We start from the raw sequence: 22,572 nt of genomic DNA, 5'->3' as shown, positions 1-22,572 counted from the left end.
CTGGTTGTTGCCATCCCTCCTCATCCTGGGCTTATAGCACAGACGGACCTGTTCTCAGGTTATTTAGATCTAGTTCTTTTTTAATCCTTGTTTATATTTTTGGTCTTCACAGCATCCCCTGGCCAGGAGTTCCTGGGCTTTGACTGTTACTACTGTGAGCTGTGACGAGTCGACTGTCCTTTTGGTTTTTTTTATCAAAACCTGCTGCCTATTTAATTTCAGTTGTGCGTGACTGCCTAGGTTCTTCTGTTATGTGAGGATTAAATAGAATTTTCCTTATTCGCTTTTCTTTCACACAGTCACAAGATTTTGTAGATACCTCTACTCACGGTATCATCCCATTAGTCATCTCTGTTTTCTTAAGCTAGAATTTCCCAGTTCATTTTACTCTCCTCCGTGTTTCCTACCTCTATCAATTATAGGGTTGCCCTATCTCTGTACCTTTCCAATTCCAATATAAGTATATATTTTAGGAATTGCGGACAGATCTGAAGCACAGTGTATTGCAACGCTCGCTCGCGCTCGCATTGGATTCTATATAGGAGGCAATTGTGATATTTTCTGTCTTATTTCTATACCTTTCTAATGATGGTCCAACATCATTTGTTGCTTTTAGTGACTGCTGCTGCACATGAGTGGATGTTCATGAGAACTAAATCCACAATGCTGCCATTAGATCTTTTGTTCAATGCAGTGGTTAACATCTAATTCAGATGCCATCATTTCCTGGTATGTCGTTCTGATCGGTTGAGATTGCGTTTCCCTTGTGCCTCAATGCTCGATTAACTTCTGATTTATAACATGTCGATCTTACTTTGCCGAACTGTTTTGCCTGAGCTCACCGAGTTCTTGTAACTCCTTTGTTGAGCTCTGTTCAACAGTCTGCTCTGGGACTTAACTATCTTGATAGTTTTAGTATCATCTGCGATTTGCCACTCACTGTTTTACCCATCGTTTCCAGAGTAATATGTTGACAGTACTGGTCCCAGTACTGACCCCTTAAGGATTCCACTATTCATCTCTCTCCATTCGAAACTGATAATCCCTAATCTCTTTCTAAGCTGAAAATTCCCAGTCATTTTAATCTCTCCTCCTGTTTCATACCCCTGATCATTTTAGTTGCCCATCTCTGTACCTTTTCCATTTCCAATATATATATTTTTAGGATGGGTGACCAGATCTGCACACAGACTATTCAAAGGTGTGCACATACCATGGATTTATATAGAGGCAATGTGATATTTTCTGTCTTATTATCTATCCCTTTCTTAATGATTCCCAACATTGTTTGCTTTTGTGACTGCTGCTGCACATTGAGTGGATGTTTTCAGAGAACTATCCACAATGACTCCAAGATCTCTTTCATGAGTGTTAACAGCTAATTCAGATGCCATCATTTTGTATGTATAGTTGAGATTGCTTTCCAATGTGCATTACTTTGCATTTATCAACATTTGAAATTTCATTTGCCATTTTGTTGCCCAGTCACCCAGTTTTTGAGATCCCTTTGTAGCTCTTTGCAGTCTGCCTGGGACTTAACTATCTTGAATAGTTTTGTATCATCTGCAAATTTTGCCACCTCACTGTTTACCCATTTTTCCAGATGAATATGTTGAACAGTACTGGTCCCAGTACTGACCCCTCAAGGATACCACTATTTATCTCTCTCCATTCTGAAAACTGATAATTTATTCCTACCCTTTGTTTCCCATCTTTTAACCAGTTACTGATCCATGAGAAGACTGCCCTCTTATCCCATGATGGCTTACTTTTCTAAAGTCAATTTAAATTAAATACATCTTTTTAATTTTTTTTTTTTTACAAATCTAGATCTGGTATGTGTTTTGGTGTAACTTGCATTTTCCTTATGTTAAATTTGCATAATCCTAACAAAACATTTACTTTATGCATATCTCTTTTATACATCTCATTGGCCCTGACACCGCCAACCCTGGGAATTCGAACACCTCCCCTAATTTCAATTCCTGGGGAAACCACTGGATTCGTGCAAGGGGCCGCTGAGGGTGGAGTCAGGCACCAGCCTCCTGCGCACGGAGGCTCAGGCTGGTAAATCTCCAGCGGGGAGGGGAGGGGAGGGGAGGGAAGGGAAGGGGGGCACAAACGCTCCGCCCTGAACTGCTCAGGGCGGACACCCATCCCGAGCGGTGCCACAGCCGCCTGCGGTGCGGGGTAAGGCCCCGCCGGAGCGTCCCTGCCGGGCGGACCCGCTGCAGGGGGCGCTCTGCCCCGCTGGCCGCCTCCTTCCTTCCTCTGGGCAGCGGCGCTGGCCCGCCCGCCCTTCTCCGGAGCCGGAAGTCGTGAGCTGGCTGGGGCCAGAGAGCCAAGGCGGCGGCGGCGGCGGTTCGGCCGGCGGTGAGTGTCCGGGCGGGGATCGCTGGGCCCCATCGGCCCCTCCCCTCTCGCTGCAGCCCAGACGCGGGTCGGGGCCGCTGGGTTCTGTTCCCAGCTCCCTGCCCGAGCTCCGGGGCATGGGGCGATCTCTGGGCCTGGGAGAGGGGCCCGCGGCGTCTCCCTGCCGCCCGGGGGCACCCACCGGGAGCGGGACACCGGGGCTGGCGGAAAGGCGGGGCGAGCTCGGAGGCGCTTCGAGCTGAGCGGGGCCCAGGCAGTTGGGTTTCAGAGCGGCCGCGGGTTGGGGGTGAAAGGGCGAAATCCTGGACGTTGATAATCGCCAGAGGGGTCAGAGACGAGCCGCGAGAACGAGCGCAGAAGGAGAGAACCTGCCTCACAGTGACAGGTGAGTTCCTGGGGGCTACTCGGCTTAACAAGGAGAAGGCTAAGGGGTGACTTGGTCACGGTCTGTAGGTATCTGTATGGGGAGCAAATATTTGATAAGGGGCTTCAGTCCGGCAGAGAAGGGTAAAACCCATCCCAGTGGTTCCTGGCAGTTGACACTAGCCTTATTTCCTGTCTGAATTTGTCATATTTACAACAGGAGAGTTAACCTCTGGAACAAATTACCAAGGGTGGGTGGGGATTCTCCATCACTTAAAACTAAAATTAGATGTTTTTAAAGCTATGCTCTGGGAATTATTTGGGGGAAGTTCTGTGTCCTGTGTTATACAGAAGGTCAGACTAGAGCAGTGGCGGGCAACCTGCAGCCTGTGAGGGTGATTTGCTGGCTGGCCGTGAGACACTTTTGTTCACATGGACCATCCACAGGCATGGCAGTTCCCAGTGGCCATGGTTCGCCATTCCATGGGAGCTATGGGAAGCGGCAGCCAGCCTGCGCCACTTCCCGTAGCTCCCGTTGGCTGGGAACAGTGAACCACAGCCACTGGGGGCTGCGGGTGGGCGGCCTCGCCTGTGGGTGGCCAATGTAAACAAACTGGCCAGCCAGCGAATTATCCTGACGGCCTCATTCAGCCCTTGGGCCACAGGTTGCCTGTCACTGGACTAGAGGATTCCCATGGTCCTTTTTCAGGCCTTGAAATCTCTAAAGCAGCATGATTTTTTTTCTTAAATGGAAACTGTGACTCAGTCTGGGCTGTATTGGTAGACATTGTGAGCCAGATTCTTCTCTCACTCTTTACAGCAAGAACCAGTTCCATTGAGATTAGGTTTGTATTGGTTTACATGAGGGGAATATTTGGCCACTGATTTAATTGATCCTACGTCATGATATCCAGATGGACTTCTTTTTGTGTGATCTAGTGGCTTGCATCCTGAGTTCTACCCAAACTCTGTCAGAGCCCTTCTACAGTCTTGGACAAATCACTTCATTTCCATCTCTCTCTCTCCATTTTCCTGTCTGTAAAATGGGAATAATATCTGCTTTAAGTGCTTTAGGAATTGGTTAATTGATTTCTAAGTTCTTTAAAAATGAGATCTGAGAGAGCATACAATTTGCTTGCAAGAATGATAGGTGCTCTCTGGTACAGACAGGCAGTATTTGATAGTCATAACAAATATTTTAAGTACTTCCCTTGCCAAGTATAATAGCTTGAAGGGTTTTTATTTGGAGTAAATTCTTTGGGTAGATACTGTGTGTTTTCTCACTTGATCCTGATCCCTGCTGCCTTCTATTAGTTTTCTAATGCCAATGCTGGCTTTAAAAAATAATCATCTTATTTGTTTGTTCAGTTCTTTGGGCCTAAAAACTGGTGGTAGATTCTCTTTTGAGCTTTTTCTGACTTTTCCTCTGTTAAACTATGGCCTCGTTAATGGGGTTACGGTATTTTTCTGACATTCATAGGATGAAACACAAATAATGGTATTCAAAAAGAGAGACTGACTTAGCTGTATACATGTGAGTGTGTTAGATGTGAAGATTATTCTTGGTGGTGTGGGGAGAGGAAGGGAAACCAACCCTAGTATAACTTGCCTTACCTGGAATCCCTCTCCATCTGTGCAATAACAGTGGTTTCATTTAATACATTTTGCCTCAAACAAGGTAACCTCATGCCTCTTTAGATTTGAGGCAAGAGAGTTGCAAAACTGATCAGATTGTCAGACTAGTTTGGATTGCATCCATTGTTTAAGATGACAGGAAACCTTCCTCCTATTAAGTGATAGTCTGTAATCACAGAGAATTAGTGTGGTCGTAATATTAAAAATGATAAAGAATGGAACCAGCTGGTCAGAGATAAAGTATGCCTCTGACAAATGTGTAGCACTGCACAGCCAACAGCTATTCATGAGCAATGTGGATTCTGTTCTGTCTCATATCAACAGAATGGTTAAGTTCTGAATGCCATCTTCAGTGATGGAAAAGATAAAAATAATATAGTTTGGGATTCAGCGCTTGTCATTAGAAAGTCGCCTTTTGATTTAAAAGTTCTAAACATGGAACGCTTTTAAGTCATTTTTCTGCTTATAATTGCATTGACGCTATAGCATCTTGTTTCCAGACACTTCTATAAGCTACAGGCGATGAGAAGAGTGCTAGCAAACTGAGTTTCTCTACAGATCCCTTGAAGAAATTTGATATCAAGAGCCATAGTTACCTAGTCCATGACTTTATATTCATGTTATTTCACTTTTGCTGTAGCATGAAAGGACCACAAAATTAGTCTCAGTACCATGCAGAGAATTTATTCACATACTAAGTACACTTGATTAAAAAAATAGAACTGTTTTGGTGATGGCCAGCAAATGGATCTCTTACCCACACTACATAGACACTGGTCTGCTGCTCATTCCATGTTCCTCTCCAGTTTTTCCTTACAATTAAGCTTTTTTTGGAGTTTCACCAGGTACTAGTGGATGAGAAGGGAAACACCATGTAAGTCTCAGGTTTTAATATTGTAAACTAATGTGCTGTGCTGTTTGTTTTTTTTTTAAAATCATACTGCAAATAGTTTTGCTACTAAAAATCCATTCCATGGAAAATCTTTGGAGATGAAGTGTACATGTTTTCAGTTCAGTGTCAGTGAATTTAATTAATCCAGCACCTCCAGAAAAATAACTTTTTATTTGTATCACAATAGTGCCCAGAAGCCAAGTTAATTTCAGAGCTCAATTGTGTTAGTGGCTCTACAAACACGTAGTGCAACACAAATGATCTCTTGCTTTCACCTGCCAAAGGGGAAATAAAAGTAAATATAAGAGTAAAAAGAGGAGGGATATTTCAGTTGTTTAACAGTAGTATGGTTGTGTAGCACCATCTTATCCAAAAGTTTCACAGCATTTCTACAAACACTAACTAATCTTCATGACTATCTTATGAGGTTAGAAGACACCTTAAAATAAGGCACTGAGACTTGACATGGGTCACTCTGCAGATCAGTGGCAGAGCCAAAAATAGAACTTAGGAGTCCTCTTTTGGTCCTGATTTTGAAAGTCGGCGTATTTTGAACTTTAAGTACATGGCTACTCCCATTGAAGTCAATAGGACTAGTTATATAAATAAACCTAATCATGCACAAAGTGTTTTCAGGATCAGAAGAGTGTCTGTCTGCTTAAAGCAGACAATCTTAGGTACTTATATCATCCCTTTTACCACCATATCTGAGCACCTCCTAATCCAGGGATCGGCAATGTTTGGTCCTGGCGGGCCGGGCCGGTTTGTTTACTTGCCGTGTCTGCAGGTTCGGCCGATCACAGCTCATTGGCGGTGATTCACCACTGCGGGCCAATGGGGGCTGCGGGAAGCGGCACAGGACGAGGGATGTGCTGACCACGGCTTCCCGCAGCCCCTATTGGCCTGCAGTGGCGAACTAGAGCCAGTGGGAGCCATGTTTGACCGAATCTGCGGATGCGGCAGGTAAACAAACTGGCCCGGCCCTCCAGCGGGCTTACTCTGGTGGGCCATGTGCCAAACGTTGCCAATTCCTGTCCTAATCTTTAATATAAATCTTCACAGCACCTCTGAGTATGGGGAACTGTGGCATAGAGAGAAACGCAAATCTGTAGAAGATCAGGAAATTAAACCTGGTTTTCTTCATCCCAAGCTGGCATCCTAATCAGTGAACCATCTTTTATGTGTCATAAATGACACTTGCTCTGTATTTATTTATATCAATACAATCTCTCTAAAGTATTATTTTGAGAAACTGAACATAGCTGAGAAATATTTCAATCAAATTAAAAAATAGTGTCAACAGATGTACTGGCTCTTTAAATTATTTAATAAGCTTTTTTAAATTACTCATTTGCTATTTATTTGCCATCTGATGTTCAAGGACAGTCACACCTGGGGCCATTTAAAACAAACTCAGTAGAAATAAGATCCTTTTCTTAGTGTTCTACCTTGGACTGTGAATGCATTTTTGTTGATCATAATTTGCCTCCTGTTCAAGAAATCTTATTAAAGTAAGAAAGGCCAAAAAAAAAAAGTTGTTTTGATTAACCAGGACATGCACCCTCCAGGGAGAGACTACATGCATAACTGAGTAGCTCCCATCTAATCTCCTAAGTAACACTAAGTATGTAATTACTTAATCATAGAATATTGCCAACATTCTCTCCAAGCAAAGAGAAACTAGCTAAAAAGCTTCAGAAATTCCCAGGGGCCTAAAGAAAGAGTAATTATATCCAACACCAATGACTAGAACTGAAATGAAGTCTTACAGACTTCAGTTATTGCTGTGGGTTTTTTTGTTTTTTTCTGCTTTGAACAAGAACATTTTCTCCCTTTTCATAGTCTTAGGTTGACAGTTAAATAATATTTAATCGCAGTTGTTATTGGCCAAGCGATTAGGGAGTTTTAACTGTCACTAGTAAAGAACTTCTATGCCTCAAGGAAAAATTTGGAATGAAAAATCAACTATTACTAAAGGCATTAGCAAGAAAACAGAAATTCGGTTTTTTGCATTTGCTCTGTTTGAATGTATTACGTTTTGCTTCTCTAGAACCTTCCAGTGTAAAGATCTCAGTGTTCATTACAGATATTAGTGTAAACTTGCAACACTCTTTGCATTGTTATCCCCAAATGGGATGAAAGTGAGTGAGTCACAGAGACTAAGGACTTGACCTGTACTCTTATCTGGATATAGTGTGCATTAAAGTAGTGAGTAGTCCCATTGACTAATATGCCTTGTAGTAGTGTTTATGGGATTGGGCACCTTACTTAGAGCTCAAAGTCACATGGCAAATTTGCCATTCTAATTCCAGTCTCTGCCGCAATCTCTTGACTTCCAAACCTGCATCTGCATCAAGATCATCTCCTTCCTTGCACTGAAGTAATTGCCTCTGCTGGCAACATTTTATAGACTGGAGGGCTGAAACAACAGGGTTAGATTTTTGTTGAGTAACTTCAAGTAAGGAATATGGTATTGGAAAAATATTGTTCCATAACTATTCTGGTCTGTTTTCATTTTATTGATTTTCCTTATATCATGATTAGTCAATATATATTTTTCTTTTTGTCAGCCCTATACATGAAGCAGAGAAATAATAGTAAAATTTATAGAAAATTCCTAGTGTCTAGTATACATGACTTCAGATTGTTATAACAACGTGGAGTCCTTGTGGCACCTTAGAAACTAACAAATGTATTTGGGCATAAGCTTTCATGGGCTGGAACCCACTTCTTCAGATGCATGGAGTGGAAAATACAGTAGCTGGTATATATACATAGTACGTGAAAAGATGGGAGTTGCCTTATGAATGGGGGAAGGGGTGTGTCACTCTAACGAGACAATTTAATTAACAGTGGACTACCAAGGGAGTAAAAATCACTTTTATAGTGGTAATGAGTACAGCCCATTTCAAACAGTTGACAAGAAGGTGTGAGTAACAGTAGGGGAAGTTAGTATGGGGAAATTAGTTTTTGTAATGACCCATCCACTCCCAGTCTTTATTCAGGCCTAATTTGATGGTATCCAGTTTCCAAATTAATTCCAGTTTTGCAGTTTCACATTGGAGTCTGTTTCTGAAGGGTTTTTTTTTGTTGAAGAATTGCCACTTTTAAGTCTGTTACTGAGTGATAGGGAGACTGAAGTGTTTTCCTACTGGTTTTTGAATGTTATGATTCCTGATGTCAGATTTGTGTCCGGTTTGGCCAATATACATGGCAGAAGGGCATTACTGACACATGATGGCATATATCACATTGGTAGATGTGCAGGTGAACGAGCCCCTGATGGTGTAGCTGATGTGGTTAGGTCCTATGATGGTATCCCTTGAATAGATATACAGACAGAGTTGGCACCGGGGTTTGGTTGCAAGGTTAGGTTCCTGGGTTAGTGTGTTTGTTGTGGTGTATAATTTCTGGTGAGTATTTGCTTCAGTTTGGGGAGCTGTCTGTAAGCGAGGACTGGCCTGTCTCCCAAGATCTGTGAGAGAGGGATTGTCCTTCAGGATAAGCTGTAGATCCTTGACGATGCACTGGAGAGGTTTTAGTTGGGGGCTGTAGGTGATGGCTAGTGGCGTTCGGTTACTTTCTACGTTGGACCTGTCTTGTAAAAGTGACTTCTAGGTACCATTCTGGCTCTGTCAATCTGTTTCTTCACTTCAGCAGGTGGGTATTGTAGTTTTAAGAACGCTTGATAAATCTTGTAGGTGTTTGTCTCTGTCTGAGGTATTGGAGCAAATGCAAAGCAAAAAGCTTTGCTGTATTAGACAATGGATCGTGTGATGTGGTCTGGATGAAAGCTGGAGGCATGTAGAGTAAGTATAGCAGTCAGTAGGTTTCCCAGTATAGGGTGGTGTTTGTGACCATCACCTCCTTTCCATGGGTACAGATAATGAAGACGTCTTCAGTGTAGCGCAAGCAGAGTAGGGGCGTTGGGGGATGAGAGCTGAGGAAGCGTTGTTCTAAGTCAGCCATAAAAATGTTGGCATACTGTGGAGCCACGCGGGTACCCATAGCAGTCGCAGGCACAGATTGTTACATCTCTTATATTGATTTTAGAAAGCCTAGCAAAGTACATACCAAATATGTAGAATATAAGTTCTATACAATGTGTGGAGAGAGAGCAATAGAATTTGTTACCTACTTACATCTTTTTTCTCTCTTACTAGTCACTCTAAGTCTATCCATTTACTGTGTGATTCTGCCTTTCTTGTACATCCAAAATGCTTGCTGACTTCAACAGGAGTCTTGAGTGCAAAAGAGATTTAGGACTGGTTGTATGACTTGTAGATTGGGCATTTAAATTATTTTACCTAAACTTGGAATTGTCTTTGTTTTACTTAATTTTTGTAACACAGTAAAGATGTTTTAAGTTTGAATGTAGACTCTTATCTTGCATGTATAGTCTAAAGAAATGGCTATTGGTATTTTGAGCCTTTTGGCCGGGGGAAGCTAAATCATGTGACATGTTCATGTCTGAGCCAGCTCTTCTGGTCTGACTGAGATAACCTATTTAGTCTCATTGCTTCATAGTGCAGGAGTGCAAGTAGCTTCACGGCATCAAGTTACCTGCTGGTTAAAAGTTCAGTTGCAGTTTGATCTTAAAGCACAAGAGGCAATACTGAGGGGCCTTTGGAGTCCTAAAATGTAGCCTGGGCCTGCTGTCTGTACCTAGGGATGTGACTGACAGCGACATGTTCAGCATTACCTTCTCAATTTTTATGAGAGTATCTTTCCCTGTTGGTAGCAGTCTGAGTAAATTCGATGTAAATTGTGACAACCAGCACCAGCCATCAGCAGCTATCAGGAAAAACTATGCCTGACTACCCAACTCAGAAAGCATTTCTTCAGCTATTGCCCTCTTAGAGGCGAAGTCTTCAGGCTCCTGTCAAATAGTCGTCTGTAGGACAAATCTGAGTGCATCTTACAGTAACTCCTTACTCAGGGCTTGGCCACACTCGAAACTCCAAAGCGCTGCCGTGGGAGCGGTCCCACGACAGCGCTTTGAAGTGCTAGTGTGATCGCAGCGCCAGCGCTGGGAGAGCTCTCCCAGCGCTGCAGGTACTCCACCTCCCTGTGGGGATTAGCTTGCTGCTGGGGCACTGTTTACACTGGCGCTTTGCAGCACTGTAACTTGCTGTGCTCAGGGGGTGTATTTTTTTCACACCCCTGAGTGAGAAAGTTGCAGCGCTGTAAAGCACCGATGTAGCCAAGGCCTTAATGTCATCCTGGTTAATGTTGTTTCTTTGCTAGATCGCTGATCAATTAGAGAACGTGCTCGTTTGAAGTTGCACAATGCTCCCTTGTAACATTGTTTGGCAGCTGCCTGCTTTGTCCACTGCTTGCAGAAAGAGCAGCCCATTGGAGCTAGCTGGCTGGGACTTGGAACCAGGGTGGACCGGCAGCTCCCCTATCAGCTCCCCTAAGTTTCCTGTGCAGCAGCTGCCCAGCAGGCTATCTCTGGGCAGTTCAGCTGTCACTCCCTGCACTGCCATGGGCTGTTCCTGCCCTCTGCCTGGGAGCTGCTCCCGGGAGCCTCCTGCTTTTTGTGCAGGGAATGGGAGAGGAAGAGCAGTGCTGATGTCAGGGTGTCCCCTTCCCCCTGGCTCCTGTACCCCATCTCCACAGATCATGGTGGGGACAGGACAAGGCTCAGGATGGAGCGAGCTTGCTGGCAGCAGCTGCTGTCTCAACTTGCTGATCTACTTAAAAAGGCAATATACTTAGAGTGGCGTTAGCATACTTAAGGGAGCAATGCGCGTCTCTGTCTCTATCACACGGGGTGTTTGTGTGTCTGTCTCACACACATGCACACCTTCTCTCCCCCCAGCCCCTCCAGCACTTTGGAAAGTTGAAGGAGTGGTGCGCTCCGGTAGGATAGCGTGGGTTTATCATCACATTCAGTTTCCACAGGGAATGTTTGCAGCCACTTTTGTCTATCAAAAAAAATTTCCCTGGAACCTAAGCGCCCCCGCCCCCTTTACATTAATTCTTATGGGGAAATTGGATTAACTTAAGGTAGCATTTTTCAGGAACATAACTACAATGTTAAGTGAGGAGTTACTGTATTTTACAGGCTAAAAACTCTACATAGTAAACTACAAAGCTCATTAAAAAGAGAAGCATTACTGAATTTAATTCTCAGATTGTTCCCTTTTGTTTTGTTTTGTTTTTTTTTGAAATAGTTACGGGGGATTTGTGTGGATTTGTAGACATATATATGCTCTCAAATTTAGTTTCAGATGTTCAATTAATTGAATAAAATATAACCTGAACTGCTTAGTTTGGTATTGCCTTTAGTTACCAAGGATAAATGGCTGACATTTAGGCCACAGTGTGTGTATAAAGCACTCCACATAACTTGTACAGGCTTCTGAATTGCAGACAAATTCTGGTGCCTCTGGTCTATGGAAATATTTATTGAGTAGGTAAACTTGAAGAGAACAGTTCTTCAATTCTATGCTCTTGTTGCAGGGGAGGTGGTACCATCCCCTTTCACAGCTATTCAGATGACTATAGCTGTGTGGTGCTGGGCTAAAGAAATATCATGGCTGACAAAGCATCATTTTTCCAGACTAATCTGAATATATGAGTGCTAATATGTGATCAGAGAAGTATTGTTCAGGAAGGAAAGGGGATAAAAATTTGAGCTGAATATCAGGGAAGGATTCCTGAGACTTCTAGACTGGAGAATAAATTCCAAGTGAAGTGACGAAGAAAGGGTTAAATTTGACATGGTGTTGGGAATAACCTGCATTTTCAAATCTATCCTCTTCACCTGAACTACAAGCAATTTAAGATTTCCCTTGCAGGGAAATTCCCCAGAAAGAATCATGCTAGTGCACATGCACTGCTTCCATAATTAAGTCACTGTTGGTTCATTTCATTGTCTGCCCCAGCTCAACCAAGGGAGAAGTGTCTGATCCTGCAATGAAATAGATTAGGTTTATGTCTGTCTCCCTCTGGTATGCTACTCCAGTACTGCTATTGTGCAGGAGTACAGGTGCAGTACTGGAGGATGAGGAAACAGATGCAAACACAAAGAACAAAAGATCTCAATTTTTTTTTTAAAAAAACACATGAAGAAATTGTTTAAAATTAGGGTTAAGTAATTGTTAGATTTTCAGTTGTTCGTCTACACCTACACTGTAAACTTCAAGATTTAGAAACATTCTCTCCCTTTTTTGTAAGAACATGTGGGGAGGGACTTCCCTTTAAGACAAAATAAAACTAAGGCCTCGTCTACACTGGCACTTTACAGAGCTGAAACTTTCTCACTCAGGGGTGTGAAAAAACACCCCCCCTGAGCACTGCAAGTTTCAGCACTGTAAAGTGGCAGTGTAGACAGTGAATCAGTGCTGGGAGCTACTCCCCTCATAGTTTTAACATTGCTAGTGAAGACATGCCCTGAGTCACTGGGTGTTGGAAGGAACCACCATAACTCACTTAAAATTGGCTTGATTAATTTGTTTAAAGTATTGTCTCTCTGTGCCTGAAGTTTCCCCATAAAACAGAAGTGAAACAGATGGCTACCTTTTATAAACCTCTTCAAGGTGTGCAGATGGAAAGCTCCATATAAGAAATGAGTATTAGTTTATAATTAGGGGTTTTTCTATGCAGTAATAGGATGCTGATTGGTTTCACTGACTCATCCATTAAGATGACTCTGATGTTTTTCCCCATAGACTGAATTGTTCTTAGCTACTCTGGTTACAGGAAAGCAATTCAAATTGGAGAGGAGTAAATGTAATGCTTCAGACTCCTGTAGAAACTGTAAAGTGCTGTAAATGATACATTGTTAGGATTATACTGGTAAAATCCTACTGTTCTGGAGTACTACTTTAGTAGGATTTTCCAGCAGGATAAAATGAAGATCTCTTCCTTGTGATCAATCTTTAACAGATGCTGCTCTATAAACTAGATGGAATGATCATACTTGTGATGAAAGCACAAAGCCTACTCTATTTCTTTTCTTCCTTTCAGTTTGACTTCTTGAATACCTGTGCCACTGTTACAGGATTAGCTGCATCCCTGTCTGTTTCCTCATCTCTTCTGAGGCCTGGTCTACACTACACGTTTAAATCGAATTTAGCAGCGTTAAACTGATTTAACCCTGCACCCATCCATACAACAAGGCCCTTTATATCAATATAAAGGGCTCTTTAAACTGGTTTCTGTACTCCTCCCCGATGAGAGGAGTAGTGCTGAAATCAGTATTGTCATGTCGGATTAGGGTTAGTGTGGCCGGAAATCGACAGTATTGGCCTCCAGGCGGTATCCCACAGTGCGCCATTGTGACCCGCTCTGGAAAGCAAATCTGAACTCGGATGCACGTGGCCAGGTAGACAGGAAAAGCCCGCAACTTTTGAATTTCATTTCTGTTGCCAGCATGGAGCGCTGATCAGCACGGTGGCGATGCAGTCCCAAATCCAAAAAGAGCTCCAGCATGGATTGTACGGAGATACTGGATCTATCGCTGTATGGGAGACAAATCTGTTTATATCAGAGCTCCATCACAGAAGACAAAATGCCAAAGCATTTGAAAAAAAATCTTCAGGCTATGATAGACAGAGGCCACAGCACAGTGCTGTGTGACAAGCATAACGGAGAGCAAAGAGTCAATGGATGCCCATGGAGGGAGGGGTACTGAGAACTCAAGCTGTCCACAGTCCCCGCAGTCTCCGAAAACCATGCATTCTGGCTGAGCTCCCAATGCCTGAAGGCCGAAAAAAACATTTTCCTGGGTGTTTCAGGGTAATATTATTGTATAACCCTTCCCCCTCGAAAGAAAAGGGGGAAAAAATGTTTCTCACTTTTTTCAATGTCACCGTATGTCTACTGCATGCTGCTGTAGAGCGGGTGCTGCAGCACTGAACACCGAGCATCCCCTTCCCGCGTTGGATAACAGTGTCATATATGACTGCTATCCATCATCATCATCAGCTCATGAGTGCTCCTGGCTGGCCTCGGTGAGGTCGGCCGGGGGCGCCTGGGTAAAAATGGGAATGACTCCCGGTCATTCCCGGCAGATGGTACAGAACGACTGGTAACTGTCTTCACCATAGCAACTGGAGGCTGAGCTCTATCAGCCCCCTCCCTTGATATCTAAAGAAAAGATTCTGTACTGCCTGGACTATCATAGCAGCGGGAGACTGGGCTCCCCTCCCTCACCATCCTTTTAATGTGCTGCTTGAACTATCATAGCAGCTGGAGGCTTCCTCCCTCTCATTTTATCTCACTAAAAAGTCAGTGTTTCTTATTCCTGCATTCTTTATTACTTCATCACACAAATGGGGGGACACTGCCACAGTAGCCAGGAGGGTTGGGGGAGGAGGGAAGCAACGGGTGGGGTTGTTGCAGGGGTGCCCCCTAGAATGGCATGCAGTTCATCATTTCTGCAGGATCTCTGGGGCTCTGACACAGAGCAGCTGTGCTCTGTGGTTCTCTAGTACACTTGCCCCATATTCTAGGCAGGACTGACTCTATTTTTAGACAAAACATAAAGAAGGAAATGACTTGGGGAGTCGTTCCCATTTTTGTCCATGCGCCCCTGGCCGACCTCAGCGAGGCCAGCCAGGAGCACCCATGACAGCAGCAGACAGTACAGAATGACTGATAACCATCATCTCATCGCCAATTTACAATGGCATGGCAGTTGATACAATAGGGATGGTAACCGTCTGCTACCTTGCAAAGGCAAATGAATGCTGCTGTGTAGCACTGCAGTACGGCGTCTGTCAGCAGCATCCAGTGGCATATGGCAGAACGGGCTGCATGGTTGCTATGCTATGGCATCTGCCAGGGCAATCCAGGGAAAAAGGGCGCGAAATGATTGTCTGCCGTTGCTTTCACGGAGGAAGGATTGAGTGACAACATTTACCCAGAATCACCTGCGACACTGTTTTAGCATTGGGATCTCAACCCAGAATTCCAATGGGCGGGGGAGACTGCGGGAACTATGGGATAGCTACCCACAGTGCAACGCTCCAGAAATCGACGCTAACCTTGGTACATGGACGCACACTGCTGAATTCATGTGCTTATTGTGGCCGCATGCACTCGACTTTATACAATCTGTTTTACAAAACCGGTTTATGTAAAATCGGAATAATCCCGTAGTGTAGACATACTGTGAGTGCACTCCCTTAGGTCTCATGCCTTCCTTTTTCCTGGGGTGGAATCCTGTCATTCTCTCAAATTAGGTACCAATCTACAGTACAAGTTCTTACCCGAAGGTTTGATTGGGTTTGGGCAGCTGAGGTTTTTCCCTTCAGGAGCTGTGACCAGTGAATTAATAACCCCAAACAGCCTTCTTAAAACAAAAGTATTGTTTGTTTAACCATAGGAACAAAGTGTTTCAGAGAAAAGGATCTTAAAATAACAAAATATCTACATGCATATCTAGCTTACCTAGAGTCTAAACACCCTTCTGAGAGGATGCCAGGAGTAATTCCTGAAGGCCCCACACAGCAGACTAGTTTCTCAGTCTATATGGCAGAGGTGGGCAGTCTGTGGCCCGCTGGGGCTAACCTCCCTGGCTGGGAGCTTAGGGTCCTGCCCGGCCCCTAAGCTCCCGGCCAGGGAGGTTAGCCCCAGCCCCTCCCCCGCTGGTCTCCCTCCCCCACAGCCTAAGCTTGCTGTGCTGCCAGCGCTCTGGGTGGTGAGGCTGCAAGCTTCTGCCGGGCAGTCCGTCAGCATGGCTGACTCCAACCGGGTGGCACGGCTGCCAGTCTTGCTGCTTTGAGCAGCATGGTAAGCGGTGGGGAGCGGGGGTGTTGGATGGGTCGAGGGTTCTGAGGGGTGGGAAGTGGGAGGGTCGGATGGGGGCAGGGACCAGGCTGTTTGGGGAGGCACAGCCTTTCCTACTCGGCACTCCATACAGTTTTGGAACCCCGATGTGGCCCTCAGGCCAAAAAGTTTCCACACCCCTGCTATATGGCCTCACTAGAGAGTTTACAGCCACTGTAAGCTCTAGTGACAGGAGAGTGTCCCAGTGATGGTGGCTCTTCCACAGACATAGCACTGTCCATACTGGTGCTTAAATCAGCATAAATTATGTCACTCAGTGGGAGGGGGGAGCAATTCACACCACTGAGCGACATAACTTATGTCAACTTAAGCTGTCATGTAGCCGTAAGGTCATTCTCAAAAACCTATGTCCCCGGGAGTGTGATTCTTTAAGCGCTTTTGAGTCTTATTTTTCTCCCTTCCCCCTTCACAAGTACTGACTTGTACCTGGAAAAACCTGTCTGACCAGTCCACCAGGGGGTCTCACTGGAGGATCAAGGTGAATGACTCCTACATTGTGCTTCAAGTGTATACTTAGAAGCCTATGTATGGATCCACCCTTCCCCTTCCTTAGTGCATTTCCTGACAATTCCACAGCAGTATTCACTCGTATATGCATACAGTAAATATCACAATAACCAGGTCAATTTAACATGTTTATAAATTATTACAGAAAACTCCAGATCCATCACGTTGTTGTTCTGATCTGTATCTTAAGTGGTTTGGTACCATTCCCTTTTAGATGCATTGCTTATTATTCAGAATCTGCCTATCAGCACCTCAGCATGCCTGTACAGAATATAAAAGCACACACGAGATGGTCTGAGACTTGAGAACTACACACCCCATCCTGCCAGCTTGGCCTTGCCTAGCTTTTGAGGCAACCGACTGAAAGGCTAGATTAGACTTTGCCTTTGAGTTCAGCAAATTCAAACTGTCAGTGATGGAGAATTCCAGAGATGAGAGCATGCTGAGAACCCACAGTCCTAGTTCTAAGAATCCAGTGGCTCTTAACTTGAGCATCCCAGGAGATCTCAGTTGCCAGGTTGAAGTGTGTGCCTGTAGGGTTGCGGTTTTCTAGTAGCCTGAACCCGAAATCATAGAATAGTTAATAAATTAAACTAGCACCTTGAATTAAACATGTAAACCATTTACTGTACTATAATACTCCAAGTAGTCTGTCCTAAATGACATATCTCAGAACTAACTGATACGAAGTTACTAAAATTCCACTACGCAGACTACACCAAAAAAAGCGGATATTCCTTTTCAGTCCTCCTGACAACTGAAAATAGAATGCCTAGAAATTAGCACCTGGGAACGGAAAGCCCGATTACATTTTTCTATACCATTTCCTACACCAGTGGTTGACTGTTGATAAAGTATATCCCATAGTATATGCTGTGAGGCCATTTCCAGTCTAGTTCTAAGTGACCCAAACATGGGAACTTAATGACTATTCCGGAATCTAATAGATTTGACTATTAGAAACTGTTTTGTTTTGTTTGGCCAAAATTGTACTACTTATCCCGTTATTATAGGTGGTGTTGGTAACGCCACCAATGCCTATATTTTAGCTTGCCTAATGCTTTCCATTAGTAGACCCTATTTTTGGTAGCATTTCTGTAGTGTTTTGTGTTCAAAGCACAGCTTCAATCTGCTTCAGTTGCATCTGGGAACCCGCTCCTCTTCTGCAAATGTGACCCCCCCAGGTTTGGCCACGCAGAAAATAAGGAACACACAATCAGTGACCACCTGTTAGCATTTTGGTTGAAGAGGCAGGGATGTCACCCAGTTATCCGGGATGGCATTCAACTTCCTTAACCATAAAACCATCCCGTCTCTTCCTGCAATCCCATGCTTCATTCATCATTAACCTTCTAGCTTCTGTAGTAAGTGAGACTGGGGTCGTACAGGCAACAGCCTCACTCTGTACAGCAGCTCTGATTAACCTCCAGAGCACATCCATCTTTTGTGCTGACTGAGGTGTAGGGGTCCAGTAAAATAAATGCATAAAAAAGTAGAAATAAGAGGAGTACTTGTGGCACCTTAGAGACTAACAAATTTATTTCAGCTCATGAAAACTCATGCTGAAATAAATTTGTTAGTCTCTAAGGTGCCAGAAGTACTCCTGTTCTTTTTGCGGATACAGACTAGCCCTGCTGCTACTCTGAAACCTGTCATAAAAAAGTAGGTAACTGAAGCTGAATTAAAATCACACAGGCAACATTAATGTTGACATTCCTTAACATTTGAGCGCTTGACTTTTCAACCTTAACATTCTCTTCTTTTTTCATGTAATATCTAGCTATGCTCCTTTGTGCCATGCTTCTGTGGACTTCATGTCTTTTGGAGAAGTGATAATACAAAAACTAGGGGGGACTCAACCATCGTCATTACACATACAAGAAGAAAACCAATCTTTGTGAAATAATAAATGACAAAATTGGTGCAAAGAGACTTTTTCAGGCTTGTAAAAGTCTTGTTAAAAAGAACAGGAGGGCTTTAAAGAAATAGACTTAAGCGATGAATATCAGGGAAGAGTTGGCAATGTCCCTAAAGCTTTGAACGCTAGGAACTATCCTTTATCAGCTTTACTGCTATATGAATTCAACATGTCTGAGAGCAGCATTTGAAAAACTAACTTTGCTAACAATATTCTCCCTTCTGCAGTTAAATAGGATTCATTTCCTGTTTTGATGCTGTCTTTCCGGCTGCATTGGAGAAGGTACAGAAGAGCAGGAAAGCATTTTAGAGTACTGTTAGCCTGTATCTAGCCTTTCCAGATCGTACTGCAGAAATTTGACCCTTATCTCATGTTTTGTAGATTCTGACTAAATTGAAAATCTTGTTGCTGATATAAAAATCTTATCAGCGTTGCAATATTGTTTGACTCGCATTTGCTGCTGAACATCTACTCTGTTTCTTGTACTATTTTATTCACTGATGTACATCCAGAATACTCATATCAAATAATTTGAAACCTAAACCATGAATCCTACTTTCCTGAAGATGTCAAAGATGACTTACAGTGGCACAGAATGTGAAGCTGAGATTGCTTCATATAATAAAATGGTTTTGTACAGCATTTTTCATACAAACTATCTCAGAACACTTTATGGGGTTAAATAATATTAGAGAGAGACCCTTCTAATAGGGAGAAAAGATGTTTTCTTTTGAGATTGATATAACATGACAAAGCAGAGATGGAGCAGACTGCAAGAGTGGTTAAAAAAAAAATTTAAGGCTGCTTCTCCCCTACAGGCGGTAAGATTGTGAGGTGAGATAAAAGGGAAGTTTGGGCAGTAAAAAGCTAGTCCATGAGCTGAAACAACTTGGCTGAAGGTTTTACATATCAGAACCCAGTGACCCCCTTTATATGTCCAAGATGAGGGCTGAGTACGGGAGGGAGAATGGTCCTGGAAAGCCGGCTTTTAGAATACTTGAGTTAACATAACTTTGTTCTTTCAGATTGTCTCCTTGGGACTGACTCAGCTAGTTACTATGAGCTTGATACAGAGTGACAACAGCTATAGAGCCAGAGATCTGGAGACTGGCTGCTGTGCAGCCATGGCCAGTGCGTGCAGTGCTGGAGCTAAAGAAGACAGCATAGGTGTCTCAGTCAACAGTGGGACTGGAAACCTTCCAAACTCCTTCACGGAGGAGACTCAAGGATATGATGTGGAGTTTGATCCCCCCCTGGAAAGTAAATATGAATGTCCAATCTGTTTGATGGCTCTCCGGGAAGCAGTGCAGACGCCATGCGGACACCGGTTTTGCAAAGGCTGCATTGTCAAATCAATAAGGTAAAGGAGTGCTCATAGGAATTGAATTTAGGAAGAATGTTGACTTGAGTGTAGCAGCTCTGAGGCAACATAACTAAGTGCAACTTGTGAGGACAAATTATTTATGTCTTATTGTTGCTATATTTTCAATGTGTTATGACTGAGCATGTCTTTAAAGATGCTATATTGTGGGTGGCACAGTTAACAATGCCTATAGTTAATGTTGCCCCATCATAAGAGCCTATTTTTAATTGCTCATATCTTTACCAGACTTTACCTGTTCAGGCTGAAGTTTTCCATATTTGATATCTGCCTCAGAATTAAGTTTTCTGAAATTTTCAGTAAAAACAATTCAGCTGTTTCTCAGAACTAGTTTGTTTGGGTTTTTTGTGGTGGAGAAGGGGTAAATAGATGTTTAGGCCATGAGCTTCAGAATTTGTTGAGAAGCTCTAGAGCCTCGTTGCCTTGGAGCAAGGACTTGAAATTTGGCACAGAGGTCACCCTGGAGTCAGGGATGTACCTTTTGCCATCTCGGTGAACATTTGCCCGACTTTGACCAAGTTATGAGCCTCTGAAAATCTGTTTGTACAAGCTCAATAAAAACTTCTTTGGCAAGTAAATTATCTGATTTTGTTTGCATTAGGCATGCTGTGAGGCTGAGTAGGATTTTCAGTTCCTTCCTATAGCCAGGGACCACTGTGACACCAGATAGAGGAATTGAGCAGGAGGATTACTTTGCTTTCAGTGCCTGACCCCTCCCACCCCACAGTGGTACCCTGGCAGTGAGGAGAAGGATGCTGCCTGCCTGGAATGCAGAGGGATAAGTGGGGGGAGTGGTGAGAAAACGAGCTGGGACAAAGCCATCGGGGGACTTAGATGATGAGCTAGGGGTTGGAAAGAACTAGAACAAAAGCAGGCTAGGGGTTGGGGGGCAGGGAGTAGGGCAGAAGAGTCTATCTCTGTTAGAATACACTTGCCTCAGAACCTGAAATAGAACCCAGAATTTTTGGGTCTCAATATTCCTCTGTCAGCAAGTAACTGTGGAATTGTCATGTTCCAGGGTATAGTCCAGACCAATGAGACATTGTCACTGCCTGCCCTGCAACCTTGGGTGCCTCACGATGCTTTGCTGGGCTGCTCAGAAACAGCCTACCAGCATGCAGGTCACACACTGCGTGTCTGTGAATAGGTACAGCTCTGACCACAGCAGCCTGTCAGCAACACAGCAGCCACACTCTGGCTTCCAGAAGCCTTGGCTACTACTTGCTGGATCAGGCCAACACACTCCCAGTCCAAAATTTCCCCCCAAAACCCGTGTTCTGCACTGTACAGCCATCTCCTGGACAGTTCAGATATTAGAGGTTCATTGCCCTTGTGACGGGTCAATGGTCAACAGTTTAATAACTCCAGTTAAAGTAGCAAACAGCTCAGTTGAAACACAACATTGAATTAGATTAGATTGTAGCTAAATAAACTTTTTATTTTTAAAGAGATGTTTTAAGTGAGTACAAATATGAGGTATAAAAGTCAGAAATGATTCCAAGAGAAATAAAGATAAAATGCTTTCTGGTAGCTAAAACTTAACAAGCTAGACTTGGTTCAAGGTAAAATCCTTACTGTATGTTCCCAACAACATTGCTCAGGTCAGGATCTCCCCCAGAGTCCAGGGGCTGGTTCCTTTGTCATCTTAGGTAAAAGAGAGAGATAGAAAGAGATGTCTTGGGGTGTTTTTTGGCCTTCGGTTTTGTAGTCCAGCCACCTTTTTGAATCAGATTTTTCTGAGGATTACCCATCAAAGCAAAGTTTATTCAAACTGTAAAGAAGGTGACATGGAAGCTGATGGTGAGGTGGCGGCATGCTCTTTCTTCTCCCCTGTGTATTCTTGTCTCCTGCCATTTCACCCTCTAGCTGGCTCAAGGGCCTTGTTTACTGCTTGAATGTATATTTACCTGAATTTACATATCTTTGTTTAGGATGACCTGTTTAACGACTTTTGTGTGAGTTTGAACATGTGTTAACACCATCACACAGGAGGAACTCGTAAATTCACATACAATATTGCTACATACATTTCACAGGCATTTAAAATTTCATATTGAGCCGCAAGTTATTAGTTTTCAAATGATACCTTACAAGACGTATTTTGTACCACGATTATTACAGTAGTATGTAGGGTGTGAACACAGGGGTGCGTTTGGTCACAGGAACCCATTAGTAAAATGTGCCTGTCCTACAGAGAGAATGACAAACTACTACTGCGCTCTGCCACTGAGCAAAGTGAGTGAGTAGCTGAGATCTGTGCTGTGGATCAGCAGGGTTAGTACCTTTTAGGTGACCCATGTAAAAATCAGTGGGTTTCCACCTGATAGAATTTGTGGGAGTTTTTTAGTTTGCTTTTTAAAAAATCTAGGAAATAACATCCATAAAAACTACATCAAAATGTTAAGGCTGAAAAGTCAAGCACTCAGAAGTTAGTAAATGCCAGAATTAAGATTGCCTGTGCCACCTTAATTTGTCACCCTTATGTGCACCCATTATAGAATCATAGAATATCAGGGTTGGAAGGGACCTCAGGAAGTCATCTAGTCCAACCCCCTGCTCAAAGCAGGACCAATCCCCACCTAAATCATCCCAGCCAACGCTTTGTCAAGCCTGACCTTAAAAACCTCTAAGGAAAGAGATTCTACCACCTCCCTAGGTAACACATTCCAGTTCTTCACCCCTTAATTATGATACAGTCTT

General features: G+C 43.5%; 1 protein-coding gene across 3 annotated transcripts in view; it reads left to right on the top strand.

Moving 5' to 3' along the window:
• The first annotated feature begins 2,170 nt into the window (after positions 1–2,170).
• The window catches only part of TRAF6 (TNF receptor associated factor 6), a 38,114-nt gene continuing 17,712 nt past the window's right edge, over positions 2,171–22,572 (top strand). For 2 of the 3 annotated variants that reach the window (XR_012655772.1, XM_032805072.2), the window contains exons 1-2: positions 2,329–2,758; positions 19,517–19,851. Coding sequence is in view for 2 of the 3 variants with exons in the window: in XM_032805072.2 (XP_032660963.1) it covers positions 19,550–19,851 (302 nt within the window). In the remaining variant the exon portion in view is untranslated. Of the gene's footprint in view, positions 2,759–19,516; positions 19,852–22,572 lie in introns of all 3 variants that reach the window. The other variant, XM_032805071.2, reaches the window with a different exon arrangement.

This window comes from Chelonoidis abingdonii, chromosome 4 (assembly GCF_003597395.2).
Source record: "Chelonoidis abingdonii isolate Lonesome George chromosome 4, CheloAbing_2.0, whole genome shotgun sequence".
NCBI classification, from domain to species: Eukaryota; Metazoa; Chordata; order Testudines; family Testudinidae; genus Chelonoidis; species Chelonoidis abingdonii.
The sequence above is the reverse complement of the archived record's forward strand: the minus strand, read 5'-3'. Positions and strand labels throughout refer to the sequence as shown.